The sequence below is a fragment of the Lygodium microphyllum genome, chromosome 15, assembly GCF_053477565.2.
Source record: "Lygodium microphyllum isolate KBCC chromosome 15, Lygodium_microphyllum_v1.1.10, whole genome shotgun sequence".
In the NCBI taxonomy this organism is placed as follows: domain Eukaryota; kingdom Viridiplantae; phylum Streptophyta; class Polypodiopsida; order Schizaeales; family Lygodiaceae; genus Lygodium; species Lygodium microphyllum.
The window spans coordinates 147,161,421-147,185,991 of NC_141149.1; the positions used below are offsets into that span (position 1 = coordinate 147,161,421).

At 43.1% G+C, this 24,571-nt stretch overlaps 1 protein-coding gene across 8 annotated transcripts in view; it reads right to left on the minus strand.

The window, feature by feature from the left end:
- The window catches only part of LOC148025199 (uncharacterized), a 268,949-nt gene extending 244,845 nt beyond the window's left edge, over positions 1 to 24,104 (minus strand). For all 8 annotated transcript variants that reach the window (XM_087695002.1, XM_087695001.1, XM_087695000.1 and 5 more), the window contains exons 1-3: positions 23,851 to 24,104; positions 23,611 to 23,766; positions 23,139 to 23,297 (exon numbers count right to left, since the gene is read on the minus strand). In XM_087695002.1, coding sequence (XP_087551128.1) covers positions 23,139 to 23,297; positions 23,611 to 23,766; positions 23,851 to 24,051 — 516 coding nt within the window. In that variant the 5' untranslated portion in view covers positions 24,052 to 24,104. The remainder of the gene's footprint in view (positions 1 to 23,138; positions 23,298 to 23,610; positions 23,767 to 23,850) is intronic.
- Between the last annotated feature and the right edge of the window lie 467 nt (positions 24,105 to 24,571).

A 24,571-nucleotide genomic window follows, 5' to 3' on the forward strand; every position in this document is an offset into this window, starting at 1 on the left:
ATATCTTTGCCCTTCCTCATCATCTTGCCCAATTGCCCATCCAATCCTGACTGGGCTTGTATCAACAATAATAATGATAGGCTTTCCATGTGAATAGTCAGCCTTTCTCAATATAGGAGTAGATTATAAGAGTTGCTTCAATTTCTTCATTGCTTTCTAATGCTTTCTTTCCCAATGAAATCTCTGACCTTTCCTCAGAAGCTGATATAGAGCATCGGCTACATGTGCAAAGTGAGGAATCCATATCAAATAGAACACGCACGCACCCAAGAATCTACGCATCTTCGATACATTCGTGCATACATCTTGCATTCTATCAATCCCATCTATTTTTGTTGGTGATGGTCTTCGCCCATAGGGCCCACACATATGCCCAACAATCAAAATCTCTTCAACTCCAAAGACAGAATTTTGTTCAGAAAGAGTTAAATGCACCTCTTCTAGACGTCAAAATCCTCTCACAATCCACAATATGGTGTGCAACAAACTATCTGCATCCATGAGCATTCATCTCTTCATTCTTTTCATCCACTGCACACCCTTTTATTGGAATAGCAACCAAGAAGGGCATAGTCAATTGTGGTATAAAATCCCTGAGTACCCTATTCATAGCATTTGTCATGTGTGCCACTGAGTTTGTTACACCTGGTGGGAGAGTACACATCCGTACTAACCCCAAGGGAGTCTTCATGGTTGTGATATCCCTGCTTTCAATTGCAAGTTGAAACTGATCATACCCCGAGTAAAGATCACCCAAAGAATAGATCGCTCTGCGTGCAAAAGCCTCTGCAAATTCATCAACCATAGGACCTGCACCCACATTTCTTATGGTCACTTTATTGACTGGTTGCATGTCTTGAATAAATCTCAAAGCCCCATTCTTTTTGGGCACAGTAAACCAACGATTTGAGTACGGGGCTGAAGAAGGCTCCAAGATCTTCATGCGAATCTTTTCATTTAGCAAATCTATCAGCTTTGGCAAGTAAGCTTTAGGCACTAGAATAGGCCTCAAGTTCCATGGTACATGTGGCACAGTAAATATAACCATAGGAGAGACAACATTTGGATTCACACAACCTATTTCACTTGGCTGAAATACAAATGCATTTCCATGCTAGCCAACATCCGCATAAAACAGTCTCTCTCAGCAAGCAAAAGAAACCCTTCTGCACCAACTTTCAATTTCTATAATGTTTCAAATATAGACTGATGACCTATATCTTTAGAATCTCGTAAGCTTGGCTGCCTTGACACTTTTTCATACAAACCCTCACTCTCTGGTGGAAGTGACATACATAGCCAAAGAACAATGCTATAACATCATACATAGCCAAAGAACATACTGACAACAATCTGTTTTCAGCCTCATTTTCTGCATGTATAGTTGCTGAAATTTTAGCCATAGTGTCATTAATATTCAGCCCATAAAAGATGCCTGAAATGCTTTCATTTTCAGCTAACAATCCCAATGCTCTTAGTTCCTTAGTAGCTTGTTTCATAGATATGCGTTTAGCCTTGCACATAGCTTTCATAGGCTTAAACCAACATGAACTGTTTGCTGTAAACTGAGAATAACCAATAGTAAATACATGCTTCATTCCATCAAGGGGCGAGTACATCCTCTGAACAGCACTACTGTAGCCCCGCATTATAGCAATGCTTAATGAAAATCTAGGTCTTTGAATTCCTTTGCATTTGGAGCCAAAGGAGACTCTAAGTGTATCTCGATTTCTAGAATCATTAACACAAACAATAAGAAATTTGACTACTTTCTTCCCATCCTTGCTTCTGACTCTTGCATAAGTAGAACCATCATCAAGCACCTTTGTTTCCATACGCACTCCTGTAATATAGAGCTGTCTCAAAATCACTACATATGAGGAATTATCTTGCACAAAGAAGTGTTGCTCTTCTTGTACATCACCAATTGTCACTTTTACATTAGGACATGCAGCATAAAGCTCTCCCGAAGAATTATTTGCAGCCCTTATACACCAACCATGATCAGTGTCTACAGGCCATTCACCATTTTCATACAATCCACGCTCAATGACATTTATCTCAGACCCATGGTCAAGTAAAGAAACACAAGGAGTTTCACATTTCCCTATTTTCACTACCGTTTCAATGGTAGCTCTAGCCCAACGATTTCTTGTGTAGTGGCTTCGATGAATAAATCCTAGAGTCTCTTCCCCATATTGTTGCATCTGCCTTACTCCACCATGCATATTGCTACAAGACAATGCATTTTCAGCCACTTTCTTCTCTTTTCCACATGTTGTCCACTGATTAGTAGCATCCTGCATAGATAATCCAGTACTTACTTCATGCTCATATTCAGCCCGAATACCCAACAAACCAGTTTCCTCTTCAAATTGCAGCAATGCACTAGTGGTATCACCAAGAAACTGACGCTTCCTCTTAATTATGTCAATGATCTCATCATGAAATTCTCGCTTGGCGATGCCAAGCACCTCTCCCAAGGTGAATTCCACCCAACTGTTTAAGATCCATTCTTCAAGAACCTTCTTAAGATCTATGGCTGTCTCAATATCAAATTGCAACTTATATCTTGGCTACTTGCCCTTCTTTTTGCCCTCTTGTTTGTTATCATGTTTTTGCTCCTGACTGACCTCTTCCATAACATGCTCGGGAGGTGGCTGATTTGCAGCTTTAGATTGATCCACACTTCTTCTTGTCATTCTTTTAGATGTCCCTGCATTATCTTTATCTCTTTTTTGTTTTTCTTCCACAAGTACATCCGTGTTTTGTACCTTTGCTAAATATGCATATACTGAATGTGTGTCTCCCGGTGATTCTCAACCAGTTATGCCACGAATGTCTTGCCCTGCATGAGACATTTCAGGATCAGTGATCTTTCTCTTTTCAGTTGCATGTAAAGCATGTGTCCATATTTCAGCCTTTGGATCAACTATCACTTGGCCATACATTCTATTCAACTGTAAACCAAAAGTAGAAGCATGTACCGCCGCATAAGCATTTCGGACAGCCAAGTCTTCCAACAACTTTTGCATACCTCCCTTTCCAAAATTCAAAGCAAGAGGCAATCCCGTTTCTTGTGCATGGATCTTGCCATCTTTCAAAAAGATGAGCTATCGTGCCAAGGCCTCCTAATAGGCAGCACAATCCTTTCTCTCATGCTGCAAACTATCACACCACATACATCTTTTTCCTAGCTTAGGGGCTATTGCCAGTGCCCTTTCCTCTTGTTCTTTTTCATCCAATTTTGCAACCTTCAATTGAAGATCCCGCATACCTTTGACAAATTCTTTTAAGACATCTTCCCTAACATAGGGAATAATAGCATGTACAGCCATAGGGTTAGCCACAAAAGTAGGTGGCTTACTGGATACATCAACTGTCTTGCTCGTAACAATGGGCAAGCTAGAGACATGCAATCTTTCTCTTCTTCTATACTTCTTCACAAGTGCAGTAATAGCTTCCTTGACATGTCTCCACTCTCTTTTCAGACTTGTCTCTGTAGTCTGATCCTCCAGCAAATCATCAAGCTTCTCTTGAAGCTGCCTGTAGAAACAATTCAATTTTTTGACTTACAAGAGTTTGTTGTTCTACAAGATCCAACTACTCAAATCGACTTTCGAATTCTCTTAACAATTCTGTAGCCACAAGACCCTTATTGGGTTGTAAAACCCACTCCTGAAAAGTCTTGCCCGTAATCAAACTAGTATCTTCAATGTAAAATTCTTCCCTAAGTGTCTTCTTGAAAGCTACCTAGTCAGCATCCTGCAAGTATAATTCAGTAATCTGTGCTTTCAGTTCATGTACAGTAACACGTACAAAATACCGGCTCCATGCAAGTTAAGCCACTCCAAAGAATTCCATCTTTTAAGCATATGTATGTACATATGCAGATATATTCCTACCATTGAATAACTTCACCTCACGCTCAATTGCTTGCAAAGCATTCATCACAACACTTTTTGTTTGAGCAAAAGCTTGCATCACCTGTTGTTGTTGTTGTACATGTATAAGCATATTCATATTTTGCACCAACTGTTGCAAAACATCACTAGAGATTGTGTTCGAAGGTTCTCCCATCTTGTCTTTCCTTCTTCTAACGACCTTTCACGTCAGGTTCACCAATGTCAGAGGGGTTTTTGTTAAAAGGTCAAATCCACTGTGGATCAAAGGTAGAAGGGAGTAGAGATAGGAGATGGAAGAAAAGAAAGAGAATACACAAGTGGTAAACACGACAAAGACAAAGCACAATGAATTGAATCAATATGTATTGAAAGAACCTGAAATCCTTTGTCTGGCACTACTCAGAAGCACTCTCTAGGCATTAGATCTCCTGGAGCTCCCTCGTAGAACAAAAACGTGGATCAAAAATAACAGCTCCTCTCTACTGCTCGGAACCCAAATTTGATGGCTCCATTGGCTCCGAAAGGGGTGTAAAATCCCTGGACACTAGGTCATGGATTTCCCAGATCGCTCATTCTTCCTCTTCCAGTTCAAACTGCAGTTTTCAGCCTGTTTACAGCGATCGTGGCGCAGGCGATTTCGTCAATTTGTTTTTTTTATTAAAATCTCATAACTGGCTGAAAAAGCAACTTGCTTTTTGCATACTATCCTAATCTAGAAGCTTTTTTAAATTTTTTGATTTTTTTACAATAAATAATATCAAAAATATGCTAAAATTATCCAAAAATCAAGTATTTTTAGATAATCCATGCCACTCACACTAGTACTAATGACTCAGATCACATTGACTCTCTTGATCAATAAGAAAGTCAGATGATGATGCATTCCATAGTTTTTCACACCGTGTCTGTGTAGTGGTACGACATCGAACTTGTAGTTCCTGGAAAAAAGCACTTGGTGTGTAAACTTAAACGCAGCTTGTATGGGCTAAACCAAGCACCACTGCAGTGGTACAAAAAGTTTGACACTTTTATGCTCTCTCATGGGTTTACATACAGCCATGCAGATCATTGTTTGTACATGAAAAAGGATACAAATGGCAACCCCATCATACTTGTTTTATATGTGGATGATATGTTACTAGATAGGAAAAGAAAGACTAGCTTGGATGCTCTCAAAGATAAGTTGAAATCAGCTTTCTCCATGAAAGATTTGGGAAATACAAAGCATATATTCGGCATGAGAATTCTGTAATGTATCCACCTGTTCCCTTCAGGACACGTCTTAGCAGTCCATCAGAAAGGAGGTCTAGAAAGCCCCGCCCGGCACTCCCATGGAATGTCACGGGGTTTGCAATCTAGGACTTTCCGCATCTGCCACGTACCGGAAGTATTCTGGCCGTTCCCACTTAGGACCAACCTGAATCAGGGTTTTTCCCAATGGTCATTTCCTAAACGGCAACTAGCGTCGAACCCCGAACGAACTACTTTACGCCGAAACGCCACGGCCGAAGCGGATTCACGCTGCACTTGGTTCAAGGAGAATGGGAAACGAGAGGGATGCAAAGCTCAACCTCTCTGCCATAAGGCATAGCCCCATTCCATTCCCCTAAAACAGCGTAAATCGGGATTATTATAACTTAGACTCTAGGTCAGCGCCCTTGCTATTCGTCTCCTCTCAAACGATCTTCTTGCTGTCCATCATGATTGAGAAAAGTTCCCGGCCAACCGGGACCACCCATCCGTAGGACGGACCCATAGCCACATCCACCACACTCTCCTCAAGTTGTTTTAGTTGTCTAATTACCTGCCACATTTAGTTGGACATGCATCAAGCAGCTTTCTTAATTAGCCGTTAGGCACTGGTTCCTTCGCGTAATCTTAACACTTGACATAGAAAAATAGTGTCAAACAAGTTCCTTTTCAACAGGTTATCATATTTATCTTTGGAATACATTTATAAAGTCCAGCCCCTAGGCTTATCCATAATCTGTCCGAAGGCTATCCAGCAATCCACAGGGATTACTAATCCAAGACTCCGCCCATAGACTAGTATGCCGACCTCGAGATCCAATCCCGAGTCACGTTGGCCTCTTGTGTAGGGCCCGGAAGGCGAGGGAATTACGGCCAGAGCCCCCCCTGGCACCCAAGCGTCCTCCTGCTCCAAGTAGCGCTCAACAGAGAGACCTCACGCGGCGGGTTCGGTCCACCTTCCTAGCGCGGCTAACAATCCCCTTGGTTAGGATCACGCAGACAGTCGGGGGTAACTGAGGCTGCCTCTCCCTTCAGGCCTTCAACCTAAAGCATTAGATATATTTTCATCTTTTAATTCCTTGAGCAAACAAAGCAAACAATGCTCTCTAAACTGTTACAAGCACAATCATTTCCAGTGGTCGTTAATTTGGCCAACTGCTAAGGAGTGAATCCTTCTTTCCGAATACATCCAGCACTCGATCCGGGATCAATTGCGACTTGGCAAGATCCCCAAGGGTTTGTTTGTTAACTCTTATGTCCTTGGATTAGGGCTGTACCCCAACTTAACCAATACCTTAAGTTCTATTAATAGAAAATATGTTGCTCCAAATTATTGATTGGTCTTTTGCTTCCAAGCAAATATCTAATTCCCTTATCTTGGTCACTTTTCCCAAGAAAGGTACTATATCACGGACGACTACTCATCCTTTTGCAAGATAAACTTGCGCAAGAATCTACCAATCTCATTCCGAGGAATTTGGTCATTCTCTTGTGGTTAAACCACAAGATCATGCGACTCTGCAACTTGTTGCACAAGTGTCGCATCTAATACATGGGACTATTTTCACCCATCCAACGACGTCTTCTAATCACAGAATCATGATTAGATAGGAACCAAGGTTAGAGTGTCTTCATATCCAATCCGTTCCTGATTGCACTAGGCCGACATCGTCGGACCTAGGGTTCCAACTCCATCCGAGTTTCATCTTTTTAGCGAGCGATCCTTAGGGCAGAAATCCTAGATCGTTTCTCACAAGTATGTCCTATTGTCCCTATATTCCGTGAATGTGGACAGGTCTTTAGATTATGAGAGTTTCAACTTGGCAATAAGTGCGACTAGGTCACGTCCTCGACGTGCTACACCCTAGTTAGCACTTGGGATATGTTGTATCGATTTAACCATTCCTAAGTGATTCCTTTGCGGTTTAGGTGTTTAGGGTAACCCAATTTACTTGTCTATTCCAGAAGATATTTACGATACCATTCTCGTAATCACATGATTCATTGCCTATGTATGATTAGATTTACAAACCCTAACTTTTCTGGTTAAGAACAAAGCATATGCTAAGTTACGGCATAATTTCTATTGATGCATTCACGAATCATGCTGCTAAGCTTTTAGGGTTTAAGTTAAAACGAACCATGCAGCCGTTTCCTAATTTCATTTCTGAATGAATTATTCGTATGCTGAATGAGCATTACACAACCTTTCGTAACTACTTACGTAATTGATTGAGATTTATGCCAACTGACTAGAGTTTAATCTACTTCGTGCAGCCCTAGAATCATATCCATGCCTTGCAAAAATCCTACGGTTGTTAGCAACCTTCTTTAATGAATCATTGTGAAGAAGAGATGTCTAAATAATGCGACATGCAATTTAATCTTTCCATGCATAATCGAAGTATACTACAATAATTTCGACTTGTAAAGATGGTCATTAGTTGATCTAGATTCGATACTTTGCAATGTATAGAAACAACTTGCTAAGAATGCATAGACATCTTATGTTCTTCTTTCGTTCGTTTCTTTGGGAAATGCAAATGACCGATTCTTCAACTGTGAGTTAATTCCTTAAATTAGCCAATGTATTTCAAGCACAAAAATGCATCTTTATCAAACTCGGTGGATTTGACAAGCATAAGCGCAACCTAATTCCATGAATTAACCATGCATGTTTGTAATACTTCGACATAAATCAAGAAATAGGACGAAAACCTGGACTTGTAGGTTCGATGAAATGTCCACATGAATGTTAGGAGATGATTCTCCTGCGGCTGCGCCTTGTGCCTTTTTAGGGGCCATCGAGACTTCGACCTTCTTGCCTTGGCCGCAAACTTATGATCTTGGCCCGTCTCCCTCACACGCGCAAATTCCCTTTGAGATTCGGCTTCCTTGACCGATGCACCGTCTTGTGGAGTTGGGCTTTGGAAGACCTTATAGGCTTTCTCCTCGAAGCTTGGAGAAAAGAGAAGATAACTTTAGGAGGGTTCAATGGGAGAGCCCTTAAACTTGGCAAAGATTTTGGGCTTGTGACGGGTACAATGGGAAAGCTTTAAATCCAGATTATAATGGGCTTACGTGAGTCCACGGAAAGGACTTTACAATCGGCAAAATGGCTTTTGGGGAATGTAAGGGAAAGGGGACTTGGAAATTCCGGATATAATAGGGCCTTCACGAAAAGGGATACAATGGATTTAAAAGACTTGTGCGGGATGCAAGGGGAGGCTTTAAAAGGAAACGGGGTTAAAAAGCCTAGTGGAAATGCTATGAAAAGGGGCTTAAAAACCCGGCTAGTGTGAGCTTTATGGGGGATGCAAGGGAAGTGCTCAATTCACGAGGATGCAAGGGGAAAGGCCTTAATTCCGGGGGTGTAAAGACCGCTTGAGAAGGGCCAATGAAAAAGAGTTTTAAGAAACCCAAGAGTAATATGAGCTTGAGTGAGGATTTCCACGAGAAGGGTTGCTCAAACCCCAAGGTAAGGTGAGCTTTATAGGGCTTTGGTGGAACCCCACGGGAAGGGGTGCTTAAATCCCGCGCGCGGGAGGGGGGGAGGGAGAGGGGGGGGTTTTATAAAAACCGCTTGGGAAGGGGCTTATGAAAGCCCACAGGAAGGGGGGCTTCCTAAGGACCCTTAGAAGCTTCTGGGGGCGTGGAGTACCCACGTGGACGAAGACCAATCGATTGGCAACTTGGCGGCGCCTGACGATGGCAACGGCGGCTCAATCTTCAGGCGGCAACTTCCCCAATCGGCGGCAGTTGGTGCAGCCCGGCACTCAACGGCCTTCAGCTCTGACCAAGCACGGCCTGGCGCAGTCGTTTCTTTCTGTCGCCCTCCTTTTTTTTTCACGCTCTCTCTCCTTTTCTGTCAGCCTTACCACCCTCCACCCCATAGCGAGGGTTTTTATAGGTGAAGGGAGGGGGGAGAGCTCCCTCCCACATGAAGCCCCGCATGCTATCCTCCCCTCCATCTCTCTAATTCCATTTCAGTCAATCACCTTCCCTCAGCCACGCTTCTGCTGGGGGAAGGTAATAAAAAAATTTGCAATAATTATAACCTTATCCTCTTGACCTCCTCCCAAGAGGAGGTTCTCATGAAGATATGCGGTTTCTTTTTGGTCTCCTTCCTGCCAATCATGATACGTTGTGTACAATCGCACCGTCCGTATTTTCAATGCCGGCATCGTCATTGCATGAGACTCACGCGGCTCGTAATATTTTCAGCAGAAATATTACAAATTCGCAAGGATAGAATGCAGAAATCCTTGTTCTTATCTCAAGAGAAGTACATTGAAAAGGTACTGGACAGATTTAACATGGCTGAAGCTAAGCCTCTTGGGATGCCCTTACCTCCATAAGCTGAATATATATCAGCTACTAAAGCTTCTAATAAAGCTATATGGTTGAGCAGACTTGCAGGGGATCTCGACATGTCTATGAGTACTCCAGTGTTGGGATGTGATAGCCAAAGTGTTGTGTATCTAGCTAAGAATGCCATGGGGAGGTTGTTGGGATGTAAAGGTCCTTTATTCACCTCCGTGTATCATACACATGTATTATTATGTTGTACATGTGAATGCACCCTTACATGCCCTAAGTATAAATACATTTTATTCTTTGTGTACCAACACGTTGTTGGTACACCCAAATCAGCTCATACTCTCTCTTTGTCACTCTCACTCACCTACACACTTCCCCTGCTGCAAATCTTCATCCTTCCACTAGCTAGACTTGCAACACAACTTAATAACACCAAACCTAAGTATTAAAAATACAAAACATCATGCCAATACCCCTCAATTGTTCCTCTTGATCCAAGACTATAGGTTAAGAGTCTCCATTTTCCCTCAAACCTGCTACGAAAGCATTTCAAGAATCTTCAAGTTTGGAAGCTAACATGTCAACAAGCTTAGTCAATCTCCTCCCTAAAGAGGGAGATTGTGTCACGAGGACGTGAAAATTTGATGCTTTGCTTATGTTTAATTGGCATTTGATTAAAGGATTAATCAAATGTGCAATTATAAGATGCACAGTGTTGCACATGTGAGGTGCAAGCTACTTTCTCACAGTTGAAGACCGAAGGACCCTGTGAAAAAGATGGTGTCAAGGGCAAAAGTTGTGACAAGTTACACTTGTTAGATTCTAGGTGAATTTTGGTGTCAGTTTGCCCCTAGGACCATTAATTGGCCATTGAGTGTCAGTTGTGACACTAGGGACTAGGCATTAATTAATGGATTAATGCTTGTCCAAGGGTCAATTAATGCATGGGACCACTTTGGGTTGCAAATGGCCTAGCCAATTAATTTTGGATGGGCAAGGTCAATTTTTTGGGCATGGATTAAGGGCTGAATTAATTTTCAGAATTAATTAATTCTGAAAATTAATTAAATGACTGGAAATTGCTGAAAATGGATTAAGAAAGCTACCACTTGGCAAAACTTTCCCATGCAAGTGGGGGAAAGGCTAAATAGGGCTGAAGGGAGAGGGAAATCTCGTTTTTTCATTTTGAAGCTGTTGGAAAGAGATATTGGACTGTTGCTGCCAGCTTTTGGGGGCAATTCCCAGCCATTGGAGACCATTTTGGTGATGGAGATTGCATATTCTTAACCTTGGGAAGCTGACAATTGCTGCTGAAGCACTTTCTCCTGAAGATCACAGTCTTTGATGCTCCTATTGTTGTTGGTGCATCCGTTTGGGGCTGGTACAGCAGGGCAGCAACTGATTTTGATTAGTTCTTCGCGACAAGTCTCAAAATTTTCTCTCTCTACAGCATTCTCTCATCTCCTTCAGCCTATGCTCAGCCATTCTCAGCAATTCTCAGCCATTCGGAGGAGATCTCAGCCATTTTTGGTGGGCTGATCTGTAATTTCTGCAGTAAACCCTAATTCACAGCAGAAATTAGGGTTTAGCAGCCACCTTGGGATCCGTGCCAGAGATTGAAGGCTCAAGGGACTGAAATCAGCAGCTGATAATTGAAGATTATCAAGGGATTTCAGAAGCCAGCCCATCCCGAATTGATTTGGGGCAACATTTGGCCAGCCAAGGGTCAAATTGGAGAAGAAGTTCTGGCTGAAACAAGGGGCAAATGACCCAAAAGGCTTGCTGGACATTTATGACAGCAAGAGCAATTGGTTAGCAGGAGGAGATTGAAGAATCTCAAGTTGTACTCCTTCCAATTGAATGAAAGCTAAAGAAATACCGCAAGGGGCGCCAATTTTGGGGCCAACAGGGTGTCTACTGTCCAAGAATGTTATGGTAAAGTGTGTATTTCATTTTATGTGCATTTATTTATTGCTGTAATTAACTCTTAAATCAGGTTATCACCACCCATTCCAAGAAGGAAGGCTGGTTTCAGACTGCCTAGAGTTGTCCCAATGGTGGCCGATCACATTGCTATTAGTCACCTATAAGACACTCGCCAACATGATTGGCGGCCAACACTATCCCATTCTCCCACACATCATTCATGACACACAAACAAGCTTTGTCTAGGATAGGAGCACCCTAGACAATGTGTTCACTTTCTTTGAGGCCACAAGGTGGGCTCGACACAACGGTCAACAATGGGTGGTAATACTCCTTGACTTTGAGAAGGCTTGTGGCAAGGTTAACTAGGAATTCTTGGAGGACACCATGGCATGGCTAGGCTTCCCTCAATAGTGGATTACCGGGGTGTCTATCATCAAGGGCGGAGAGGAACACAATTTCAGTTGAAGTGGTCAGAGCTCCTAGACTTGGAGTATGCCAATAGCATGGCCCTCTATGTGGAGAATGATGAGGCGATGTTGGAGAGAGTAAGACTAGCACTAGAGGTGTTTTGCTTCATAGTAGGTGCAAATTTTAACTAGCAAAAGTCAGTTGGTTTCCTTACAGATCCAGATCCTAGTACCAAGTGGGGCATCCACCTAGGTTTCAACAATCAGACTATCAAGTACCTCGGTTTCTAGGTGGGACTTGACATCAACACCAATCCAACAATTCATCCCGGTGCTTGACTCCATCTGGTGGAAGCTGACCTACTCGATCATAGTCCACCTCTCCTTGGTGGGTAGAGCCCTTACTGGTCAACCAAGTCCTGTTGGCAACAACCTAGTACATTGATTTCTTCTAGTGTTTCTCTTTGTTATCATGAGTGGTTTAGTTATGCTCTATTTCTCGAATGTTTTGGCCCTTGGTTGTGTAGATCTAGCATATAGTGAGTACATGTGTGGCCATACATAGGTTTGAAGGTTTTGCATCATACAAGTATTATGGACTACATGCATGCTTAAAGGAATCATCATTCACGCTATGAAAGGGATGTTCTCGAGATATTGTATTTTTGTGACCGTTAATAAAAATCATCATTTATCATGCGGATATTGTATTGTGTGACTATTTTCAAGATGAAGAACCACACTGCAAAAGAAACATCCTCAAACTCAGGGAAGGGTATGCCTCAAAAGGAAAGAACACTATACAAGGGTCACCTAGGAAGTCACATTTGTTGCATGCATACAAATTTGCCTAATTGGTATCCTTGCCTTGCAAAAGAGAAATGCATAATCAATCACTTTAGATTTGCCAAAATTCATGCATGAAAACAGGTTAGAATTACTCTGTGTTTAAATTTGGCATAAAATGGTTGTCATGGCCATTTTGAGTCTAGAATATTTTAGGAAAGGTGTGGAACCCAAAAAAATAGTAAGGTGTCAAGACTACAGAATAGGTATGTACAAATATAAATTTTACCTTGTTACCACAAAGTATAATTGTACATTGTACATATCTTTTAAGTAGTGACAATGCACAATGACTATAGTAAGGTGTCAAGACTATAGAATAGGTATGTACAAATATAAATTTTGCCTTGTTACCACATAAAGTATCATTGTGCATTGTACATATCTTTTAAGTAGAGACAATGCACGATGACTATAGTAAGGTGTCAAGACTATAGAAGAGGTAAATATAGTAAGATGTTAGGACTATAGAATAGGTATGTACAAATATACATTGTTCCCTATTACCACATAAAGTATCATCATGGATTGTATATACCTTTCAAGTGGTGACAATGCACGATGACTATAGTAAGGTGTGCATGACTATAGTAAGGTGTCAAGACTAAAATTCTGTCACCCTATAATTCTCTCACCACCATACCTCCGCATACTTCTTATCATCGGATCATTGACACCCTTGTTGATGGTTTTGTCCATGCTCTCTGTTTTATGATTTGTGAGCCAACCATCCTTCTTTCCCCCATGGGCATTGTTACATTTAATCCAAGAAAAAAAGTTCAAAGTGGTTAAACATTGCCTTTGCAGGTCTTGGTAGGCCACTAGGCAAGCAGCCAACAAGTACCCTTTGTCCGATGCCTTGTCCTCTCCAGGTGGACCTTTGGACTCCTGACATAAGATAATAATTGCCTCTATAGTCTTGATAGGTTCTTGGGTAGCTAACATGCACCCATTTTATGAGCCATTGACCAATGCCCAAGCTACTTTGGGGTGGGACATCTCAACATACACATGGTAACCTTTGCTTGCAGCCCCTTTCTAGTTCTAATTTTGGGCTTGAGAGGGGTGTTAAGCTAAAAAATGTGCATTACACATTAAACCTTCATTGGCCATCAAACAATCCCAAAATTCAAATACACTCAGTGTGTCTCAATGCCCCATAAAAAAAACTCCCCTATTTTTGGTAAATTCCCATCTATAGATATAGAGTGTGCTAGGTCACTTACATCCTAGTCTATCCCCAATTCATCATCACATACCTGCCAAATCCTCCTCCTCCTATTGCCCACTCATTTCTCATCATCCTCAACTATTGCCACAATCACCCAAAGGCTGCCCACACCTGCGTTTGGTTCCAATCATAGAAGCAAAAGACGCCTCAAAACTCCTCTTCAAAGGATCCAAAATGCTGAAATGTAAGGAGTCCCGCCCGAAACGCGTTTCCCCAACCGAAACATTTTCCCTTTGAGAAAACAACGACCACGTGGCATTTTGGCTTGGGGAAATGTTTTGGGTTCACCCATATCCTAACATGCTTGAATGTGGCTTAACTAAAGAATTAACATTTAACGTTTTCCGTTTTTAATGTTATCGTTTCTATTCTTTTAATGTCTTTAGTCCTTTTTAATGTTTCATTTTTATTCTTTGAGTCGCCAGGGCTTCATGGCACAAACCAATCCACATGTGTATGATTTGTTCTAACTTCTAGAAGGTTGTGGCAAATTGCGATCGTTTCTCTCTACCATGATAATGGCCTTGATTGGTCACTATGCTAAGAATGACTATAATAGACACCCCCCCCCCCCCCCCCCCCTCTCTCTGTCTGTGTCACAAGATTATCAAATTACAAGATGATGATGGATCATGCCACCAAGCTTTTACACAAGAGAAGAACAAAAAGGAGCACAAAAACCACAACATGGTCACTAAAGAGACTGCCTAATGCCAAGGCACTAAATCCTCTATAGACAAAGTATCAACATGCTGAATAAGACCAACTGCCACTGAAGAAGACCTTTCAACTTCGCAACATGACTTTGGATACCTAGGATAGCATAAGAAATGAATACATTTCGAGTGACCCAAAGCCAACACCCCCAGAATCTGAGAAAGTGAAGTAGAATCTTCATATGGGATTGCACCAGAGCATGATGCCTAGGCTTACCAAAAATCTTATCAAAAGGACACATCGTAGTGCCCACCTCATCATTTTAAATGTCTGAAATGAGGAGCCTGTTGTGCTACGCATTGCTCTTAGCCACTTAAACAGCCCCAAAACATGCTTATTTTAGGCTTATTTTAGTCAAAACCCTAAAACGGGGAGAGGATCTAGAACCCTAATTTTTTATAAATTGGCAGCCAGCCCTCCACTCTTCTCCCAATCTCGTTTTTGCAGGTTTCAAGTGTTATCATCTCAACCCTTGCTGTCCATCACTGTTCCCTACAGTCTGGCGCCTGTTTCCAGCCCTCCACACGCTGATTGCTGCTGTTTATGCCTGGTGACTGACTGCTGATCATCTGCACTGCTGTCGTGCAGCCTGCCACATCAGCAAGCTGCTGCATTTGCAGGTCCCAACTGCCGCCTTGACAGTTTTCTCTCTCCTGCTGCAATCGCTACAGTTTTTCTCTCCTACAGGTTGTCTTGCCTGCATTTTGTCTCTCTCACCTGTTGCCTGCGTCTTTAGTCTCTCTCTCTCCTGCAGGCTGTCCTGCCTGCGTTTTTGTCTTTCTCTCACCTGCTGCCTGCGTTTTTAGTCTTTCTCTCTCCTCACTGCTGTCTGCATCAGATCTAGCTTCTCACTGTTGTGTTTGCTGGTGTTTGACATCCGGAGGCTGCCTTGCTGCGATTCAGGATCCGTTTGGAGTACGACACACTCTCCTGCTCATTACCCTTGCCTTGATCCTTGAGATACAGGAGTTCGAGGTTCAGTATTCATTCACTGCATAGTGTGTTTGCTGCATGAGCATCATATTATTAGTAGTCATATCATTTTATTTATTAATTGTGTTCATTGTCTCTGAGTTACCCTAACCCTAACCCTAACTGTATTCTTTTATCAGTCTGTGCTTTGTCGTACGGTTTCTGTTTATACTTCTATGTTAGGGTATTTTCTTTACATGGTATCAGAGCCTGGTACTCTCTGAGGAACCTAGGCCTTTGATCTGAGAGCTCTTCGCAAGAAGCAAGAATAACAGTAGGTTCAAATGAAATCGATCACATCAACACCGATTCAATCTCAAGAACAGCCTATGCCGAGAACCGAGCGAGAGTGGGCCGATCATCTTACTCCACAAAGTTCCGACATGGTGGAAGACACATCTAAGTACATGGAAGAAAGAATAGGCAGCCTGACCTCTGAAGAATATAAATTGATCATAGCCTATCAACGAAAGAAGATTAAGGAGCTCGACCAAAGGATTGCCCTTCAAGAAAAGCTTCTGAATGAAGATATGCATGATTTTCACTCTTCAGATGTTGCGCGTAAGTCTGATGATATTGCAGGGCCGTCGAGACCTCCATCAAGGATGGGGCCCCCTCTTGGAGGGCAAGATCCGGAGTATTTTCCATTTTTTCAGACTTTTCCGTCCTCTCCGGTGCAAGGTACTTTTGATTCATCTTTTGTGCCTTCTTCTTTTTATCTCTTCTGTTTTGCAATATACTGGTAGAGATCATGTGGAAGAAAGAGTCTAGTCTGTTGACTATGAAAAAGGTCCTCTTGAGAACCAATTCTTGTATGTTAACACACGTCGCAGGGATTATAAGAAAAAGTCAGGTACCTCTTCTTCTGCCCTTCCTTCTTTTCCGTATACTTCACATAATCAGAATGAATTTGGTGTTCCTTTCACTTCATTACATGGTGCATCATCATCTTCACAATTTCATTTTCAATCTTTAAATGATAAAAATGAACAAAAATAATCTACACCTCACTTTCAAAACCCACCCATCCCACCACATTTTTCCACTGCTTCACTACTTCCATTTACACCATTTACATTTCCATTTCAGACACCTCATGTTGCACCGCACATCACACCGAGGGGTTATGGAAACATAGGCACATCCTTTAGGACCTCATCCTTCCCTCAGTCGGGTGGTGTTTCACCTACCTCATATACACTTTTGGGATCATTGCAGCCTAGGTATCCCACTCACTCTCTCTGGAGTGTGGATCAGTTGCCTACACAGTTTGCCTCCATGGCATTGCCTAGTGGGCCTTCTGGTCATCTTGCTGTGTCCCAGCCTCACTTTGGACAGGCTACCGTGTCCCAGTGTCTCCACCTACACCGGCACCTGATGGAAACATTCATGTTCCAGTGCCTCCGTATCAATCGGCACTCATTGGACACTCACAACCTCCTTCTCCCTACCCACCTCTTTCCCCTCCCTCTTTCTCTTATTAGACACACCCACCTCCATCATCTTTCCCACAATCATCTTACACCACCTACCCGACACCTCATGGTTCTAGCTCATCTTCTACCAAGAATGCATTCAATGGCAAGACTCGTTTTAATGGGTTAAACTTTACTAATTGGTTGAATTTGATGAGACATGTCCTTGACTCACAGAACCTATGGCATCTTGTGCAGGGGTTGGAACCCCAACCCGATCCCGCATTTGTTCCATATGAGGTCGTTCGCTCATGGAAGGCTAGAAATGCCTCTGCTATTGTCAAGCTGATGCAAGGCTTATTGCCTGAGTTTCATTCTCAGCTTCAACGTTTTGACTTAGTGTCAAAGCGATGGGCACACTTGACTGACCGCTATGCGGCTCGGGATAAGACCCTTCGTATTAATCTTGACCATAAGCTTCAGCTTTTCAAAATCACTGACCGGGATGACTTGAAAGTCAAGTTGGCTGAGTATTAGTGTCTCCTCGCTGAGTTCTCCACTACGGGGACTCCCAAGTCCTCTGACGATCAGGCCACATTTTTCCTAAATAAACTCCCCAAAAAATACTTCAATTTTGTGGAAGGAATAGTTTCAAAGCCTACCATGCCTACATTCTATGAATTTGGGTGTCAACTGTTGCATTACGCACGGTTGTTCGATTAGTTTCATATAAATTTCTCTTCAGAGGGAGCTCTTCTTGCTCATTCTCAAAAAGGGCAACAAGGGAAGTGCAAACCAAACCAAACCTCCACTCAAAATCAAAATCAAACTCAAAAGCTAAATCGATTTGGGGATTCTCAAGGAAACTCCCAGTCACAACTTAAACCAAGGTGGCAGAATGTACCTAAAAAGAATAGGTATTCTCAACATTGTCAAAAGGCTGGCCATTTTGATGTGACGAGTGTCGATCAAAGGCACGAGGCACAGCACCAAAACCTAAGTCTCAAACCCCCGCCACTTAGTCGGGCAACCCCCAGCAGGGGAGGCAAGGTGATGGCAAGGGGCAGTTTAAAGGTCAGACTCACACTGCCACCGCACAGCCATCTCAGTCGACAACGTTCTCAACTCCAGAGGGCTTATCTGATTGGTCTACAAAGGCCCACATCATCTCCACAAAGACATCCGATGCGAGTCTCGTTCACATATGTGAGTTTCCTCCTGAAGAGGTTACTACAGAGGCCCACTCGTCACAGCCGAGCACTTCAGCTCCAATTTGGATTGTGGACAGTGGAGCTACACATCACATGACTCCTATAGAGGACATTTTCCATACCCGCACCCCTGCAGTCGGGCGGGTCTGTGTAGGAAACAACTCCTCGATCAAGATTCATGCTCAAGGTTGCGTCAGTTTTGCCACTCACAAGGGTCCGGATCTGGTTTCGCTGGACAATGTATATCATGTCGCTCAGCTTGGGTGAACTTGTTATCTGTGCAGCAGCTTTGCCGGTTGGGGCGAGCAGTTTTCTTTACAGCGACCACAGTCGAGGTCCTTGACTCTCAGACTGGTTTAGTGATTGCTCGCGGTGAGACACAGCCTAATGGCCTATACCACATGACTCACTTTCTCACCGAGCCGACTGCCGAGGGCTCCGTGTTCCATAGCTTCCAGGCCTTACCCACATCTCCGAAGCCTACGCACAATGAGCGTCTTTGGTATTTTCGCTTAGGGCATCTTGGTTATGACTGACTTTATGAGTTGTCTCGCCGTGAGCTAGTTGAGAGCCTTCCACGCCTGAAGCTAGCTCAAGATGTTTGTAAAGGCTGTCAGCTCGGGAAGCAGCACCGTACCCCATTTCCTCAGCAGTCTACACATAGAGCTGAGGAGCCTCTTAGATTGATTCATGTTGATCTTTGCGGGCCGACATCCACTGCCGCTTTGAACGGCGTGTTGTACTTCCTTTTGATAGTGGATGATCATTCTCAATACATGTGGGTATACTTCCTCAAGCATAAGTCAGATGCTTTCACATATTTTTCTGCTTGGGTGTTGTTGGTTCATAATCAGACTAGTCGTTGTGTCGGGTGCATGAGGAGTGATAGCGATGGTGAGTTTATCTCCCACGAGTTTTCCGAGTTTCTACAGAAGCATGGCATCTCTCGCCAACTCACCTCTACCAACTCCCCCTCTCAAAATGGAGTCCTAGAACGTAGGAACCGCACAATCATGGAAATGGCACGCTCTATGCTGTTCGCAGCACAGCTTCCTGAGCGCCTTTGGGTCGAGGCTGTTAACACTTCGGTGAACATCCTCAACCGGTGTCCGACTGCGGCTCTTCCTCAAAAGACCCCATATGAGGCATTTTTTGGCTCTCGGCTTGTTATTTCCCATTTCAGAGTCTTCGGGTGTCGTGTGTACACACACATGCCTAATGACAAGATAGGTAGGCTTACCACTTCGGATCAGACGCAGCCAGTGGCCACACCTCTTCATCCTATTGTCCACTTGTCGAAGAATACCCTAGGACAGCCCTTCGATGTACACACCTATCGTTCTATTGTAGGAAAACTTCTTTGGTTAATTCACACTAGGCCAGATTTGGCTTACTCAGTTAGCATACTCAGTCAGTATTTCATAGCACCTAGGATGTCACATTGGATTGCATGTCTTCGTGTGTTAGGTTATTTGCGCTGTACTTTTTCTTATGGCTTGACATATGGTTCTGGTTTATATTTGCAAGGGTACACTGATGCTGATTGGGCAGGAGATCCTGACACCCGGCGTTTCCATGGCGGCTACCTTTTTACCTTGGGCACGACTCCCATTTCTTGGTCCAGCCGTAAGCAAGAGACGGTGGCGGCTCCCACGGCCAAGGTTGAGTACCGAGCTCTCTTTGATGGCACCACCAAGGCCATCTATCTAAGAAGTTTACTAGCGGTGCTTCATTTTCCATGTGACTCTCCCACAGTTGTCTACTCCAACAACTCGAGTGCCATCGCCCTTGCGGATAGTCCGATCATCACACCACGGACACGGCATGTGGGAGTCCACTTCCACTTTTCCAAAGAGCAGGTTGAGCTAGGCACTATTCGCCTAGAGTTTGTGCCTTCATCAGATAATTTTGCAGATATCTTGACCAAAGCGGTCAACCGGCCGGTTCTTCAGTACCTGCTACCCAAGATCGGCTTGGGTACACCCTCCCCTACTTCTTCAGCTTGACGGGCAGAGGGTGCTTCCCTCTTGCTTTCCCTTCCAGTTTGAGAGGGGACGGCTTCTACTCTTGATCATGACAGTGATGATGCTTACAGTTTTTAGACATTACATTCACTTATTCTTTTGTATTGTATTATGGGCATTTGTAACTTCATCCGCACTGTCAAGATGACCTGATTGTAAAAGGGCACTTGGACAAGTGAACAATTCCCCTGCGAGGACACTGTCCCAATGGCACCGTTGCATAGCATATTGCATGAGCATGACATCTTGCATCTCCCTTTGCATTACCCCATGCATTGGCATTCTGTTCATATAAACATGCATCTGTGCGCATTTATCCCTTTTCAGTCTTTTGGAGTGGTCGACTCTAGGATCCACCATATTCATAGCATAACACATGACAGTTCTCCTAAAGGCAGTTTCCCTACCCTTGCTTGCTTGCTTGTTTTGCTTGTCTTGCTAAGCCCACCATCCTCTTTTTTTGCCTTTTCACATATTCGCCACATGATTGGCACATAGACGCACTTTTTCTCATCCTTAGGCACTTATCCTAGTCAATGCGAGGGATTGGCTTACTAGTTTCTCTCTCTTTGGATTTTGTCTCATAGGCCACATTGGCCTTATGTAGATGTTAATATTTCTTTCTACTCCCCTCCCCCCAAACAAACATGCCAACAAAACAAAAATAAGTGCAAAAATGTTAATAAGCAGACTGTCATTTAGCCTCAATATTGCATTATGCATAATTTTCGTTTTTTCTTCCTCTCTCCCCCTCAAAACTTGGAAATTAGAAAGCTTTGGTTTTAAGTATGAAATTTGTATTCTAAGTTCTAACATCTAAGCTCCCCCCCCCCTTTTCCCATACTTTTGCCCTCTCCCCCTCGATGACATGGCGTTTCCATTTCCCCTCCTCATTCATTCATTATTCAATTATCTTCATTTTGCATTTTTGCACTTTTGTGTTTGTGTCTTAGTGTTTGAGTTCATTGTGTTTTAGTCATGGTTGTAAGCTATGTGTTTTCTTTTGCAAACCCTAGCATATCTCCACATTGCAGTCGGGATTTGGCTAGCATAGATATAGCAGGAGAGAGTTTGGAAGCACTACGCACAGCAGCACTTGGAGATGCCAAAGCATTGTCTCAGGTCCTACAAGGCAGCCGAGCTGGTGTGGACAGGAGTTTATCATCTCCTTTGCCAAATTGCACCTGGCCTAGGGTGTATATCCTAAGAAGCTTTCTGCTAGCAATCAAAGAGCTAGAGCCGCCACCATTTGTACGAGACAAAGATGCATGACATAATCTTCATCATTGAGGCAAGTTCCTACACTGTGGTTGGCCTGGATACATGGCTGTTTTACTGGGTAATAGAACCCATGACGTCACGATCAAAGGTTTTGGAGATTGTTGAAAACTTCACAAGGTGGCATCTCTGCAAAGCAAGCTGCCAGTTGACTTTTGGTGGCAAGAGTCTCTTTGTACACACGACCCTGGCAAAGCTCTAGGCTTCCATCATCCACTCACTTCATAGCCCTTGGGACCAGCAAAGGGCGAGTCCCGAGCCCGTCAAGAGATTTGACAACAGTTCTTACTTACCTATGGTGGCCAAGAGCTGTTCTTCATGATACCACGCAGCCCTAGGTGACAACACATTCCCCCTTCACGGCCTCTTTCCCCCATAAACCCCCCCAAAACAGCTTGAGAGGCTTGTACATTTGGTTGTTTTGTGGTTTTGAGCCAGCTTCAGCTAGACTATTGAGGACGTGTACTTTGTGAAACTCTTCTCAGTAACATGATTAACCACATTATTTTACCCAAGGGAAAAAAAATTTGTACAAGGGATTCCCCTGGACAAAGGTAGGAGAAAGGTTGAATAGAGACTTCAAAAACACTATGGATTCTAGAAAATCTTGACAAGGAGTAGGAGACTCAAGAGAGCAAATGGATCAATAGCTCACGGGCCCACAAGAGGTTGGACAAGTGGCTACAGATTATTATATAGCATTGCTACAGCACCATTAGAATCCAATACTAGACTCCCTGGATATGAGATAGCAATGCAGTTAAGCAGGGCACTAGAAGGGTAGTCAATCACAGCATGGGCAAACACTTGATGGCCCATTTTACAAAGAAAGCAAGTGCCCAAGAAATGAAGGATTGGACAACACCCTTTTCTTGAGGTACTAGGATATTCTCAATGGAGACCTTCTCTAAGCTTTCCAAGAAATCATGGCATCAAGAGACATGACAATGAGACTATCTGAGGGATTGATTCATGTCATCCCAAATGTGGTGAAGGCAAATTCTTAGAAATCACTCAACTACAGACCCATAGTAATCTTTCTAGGAATTGTGCATAAGATCCTAGCCAAGGCAACCAGTCTTAGATTGTCAATTCTGCTACTGGATACTATCCACCCCATCGAGATAGGATCTGTTCAAGAATGCAGGCTCCTAAACAATATTTCCCCTTTTGGAAAACCTCACTGAATTTCAGCCAGTGCCTCTCATTTTGCAGAAGCTCTAGTTCATCATCGCATATCAGATTTCCCTCAGACCCTAGCAATGTCTTAACAATAACAGCCATAGATTAGCTTCAAAGAAGCAGCCTATATAATGAATCTCTACTGCATGAGTTTAAGGTTGATAAAGACAGGAGACCACATATCAGGATTCTATGCTTGGTAGAATTGGCAAATGCTTAATAGCACTTCTAATTCATTCCAGTTGGAATAGAAGAAAAAAAGTACCATTTCATAAGCAATAACGTCTTCATCCAGGGATCATGTTTTCATGGACCAATTTTACACTTTCAAAATTTCCCTCTGTAGTCTGTAAGAAATAAATTTCTACACTAAAGAAGAGACAAAGAATGGTTCTATTCTTGGATTTCATCTATGAGCAAAAATGAGATGCAGGAGTTAGAAATACATACAATTCCTATCCTCTGATTTTGAGAGTCTGATTTGATGTACATGCTGGATGATGACCTAACACAGCGGAAAAGTTGAACTACACCTTGTCCACCTGCTATTAAGTGCTTTCCTTTGGCATCCCATGCAAGGCAATTCACAGGTTCACCAAACTCTACGATCTGTAAATGAGAACAGTAAGTCTTGCACAAGGCGCACTCTCTCTCTCTCTCTCTCTCTCTCTCTCTCTCTCTCTCTCTCTCTCTCTCTCTGTGTTTATTTATTTATTTATTTCGTGAAGAAGTTTGAATTAATCAACTAAAATATTTATAATGGGCCTTCTGGCCGACCAAGTAGACTCAACACCAGGTAGAAAACAACACATGGAGCCAAAAGGCTACAAAAAGGCATCTCTCTCTCTCTCTCTCGCCACACTTACGCACAGAGACAGCATGCAAGCAAGCAACAACTGATCATTGCAAATCAAGTCACTACCTGCAGAAGTTTGCCTTTGTCAGACCAGACGAGGATATTGCCATCAAGGGAGCAAGAGAAAAGTACGCATGCTGCATACGAATAGAGGAGGTCTGTAACCCAGGCTTGATGACCCTGCTGAACCCGTAGCTGTTTTCCGGTCTCAACGTCCCAGACCTGCATGTCGAGTAATATAGAAAGGATGTCAGCATGCGTCGCTTTATCTCATGACATTCAAGTGCGCCGTGCCATGATCATCACCTTGATTCTAGCATCCTGCGAGCCGCTGTAGATCTCCTTGCGCTCTTTGTTGTAAGCGACGCTGGGAATGGGGCAGGCATGTGCGTTGGGAATCAGGCACGTTATTTCCATCGCCATGGCGGCTGCGGTCGGCAGGTGACGTCTGCAATTTCGGTCGTGACATATGTAATAACCAAATGCTTCTAAACGAACCAAGGTCATAGAGCCACAGCACGAGGGCAATACTAGCGCGGAGCACTACTATCGCTCTCTCTTTGTCGCACAATGCATGTTTAAGAGAGCCGCCAAAACATCGAAAGTTTATGTTAGATTATCCACATGTAAAATTAACAAAATATAAATGATCAAAGCAACATCAAGTCTTAAAATAGATTTCTTTTGTGAACATTACTAAAACACTAAGTATATCGACCATTTGCAAACATAACCAAAACATTGTGTATACCGGGCAACTTGCACTCCATCCAAAACCATAAAAGAGTCTCGAATATGATAGTATCATTTTTTGTACATATTTTAAAAATACACTTCTGCTAAGACATGTGCAAGCATGGGTCATTAGGGTACTTGTAAACCAATGGTGTTTAATAATCTTCTCTGTGTGTGTGTGTGACACATGAGGTAGACCTATGGTGAGCAAGTTCTCTCTCTCTCTCTCTCTCTCTCTCTCTCTCTCTCTCTCTCTCTCTCGCATGAGGCAGACTTGTGGTGAGCAAGAATG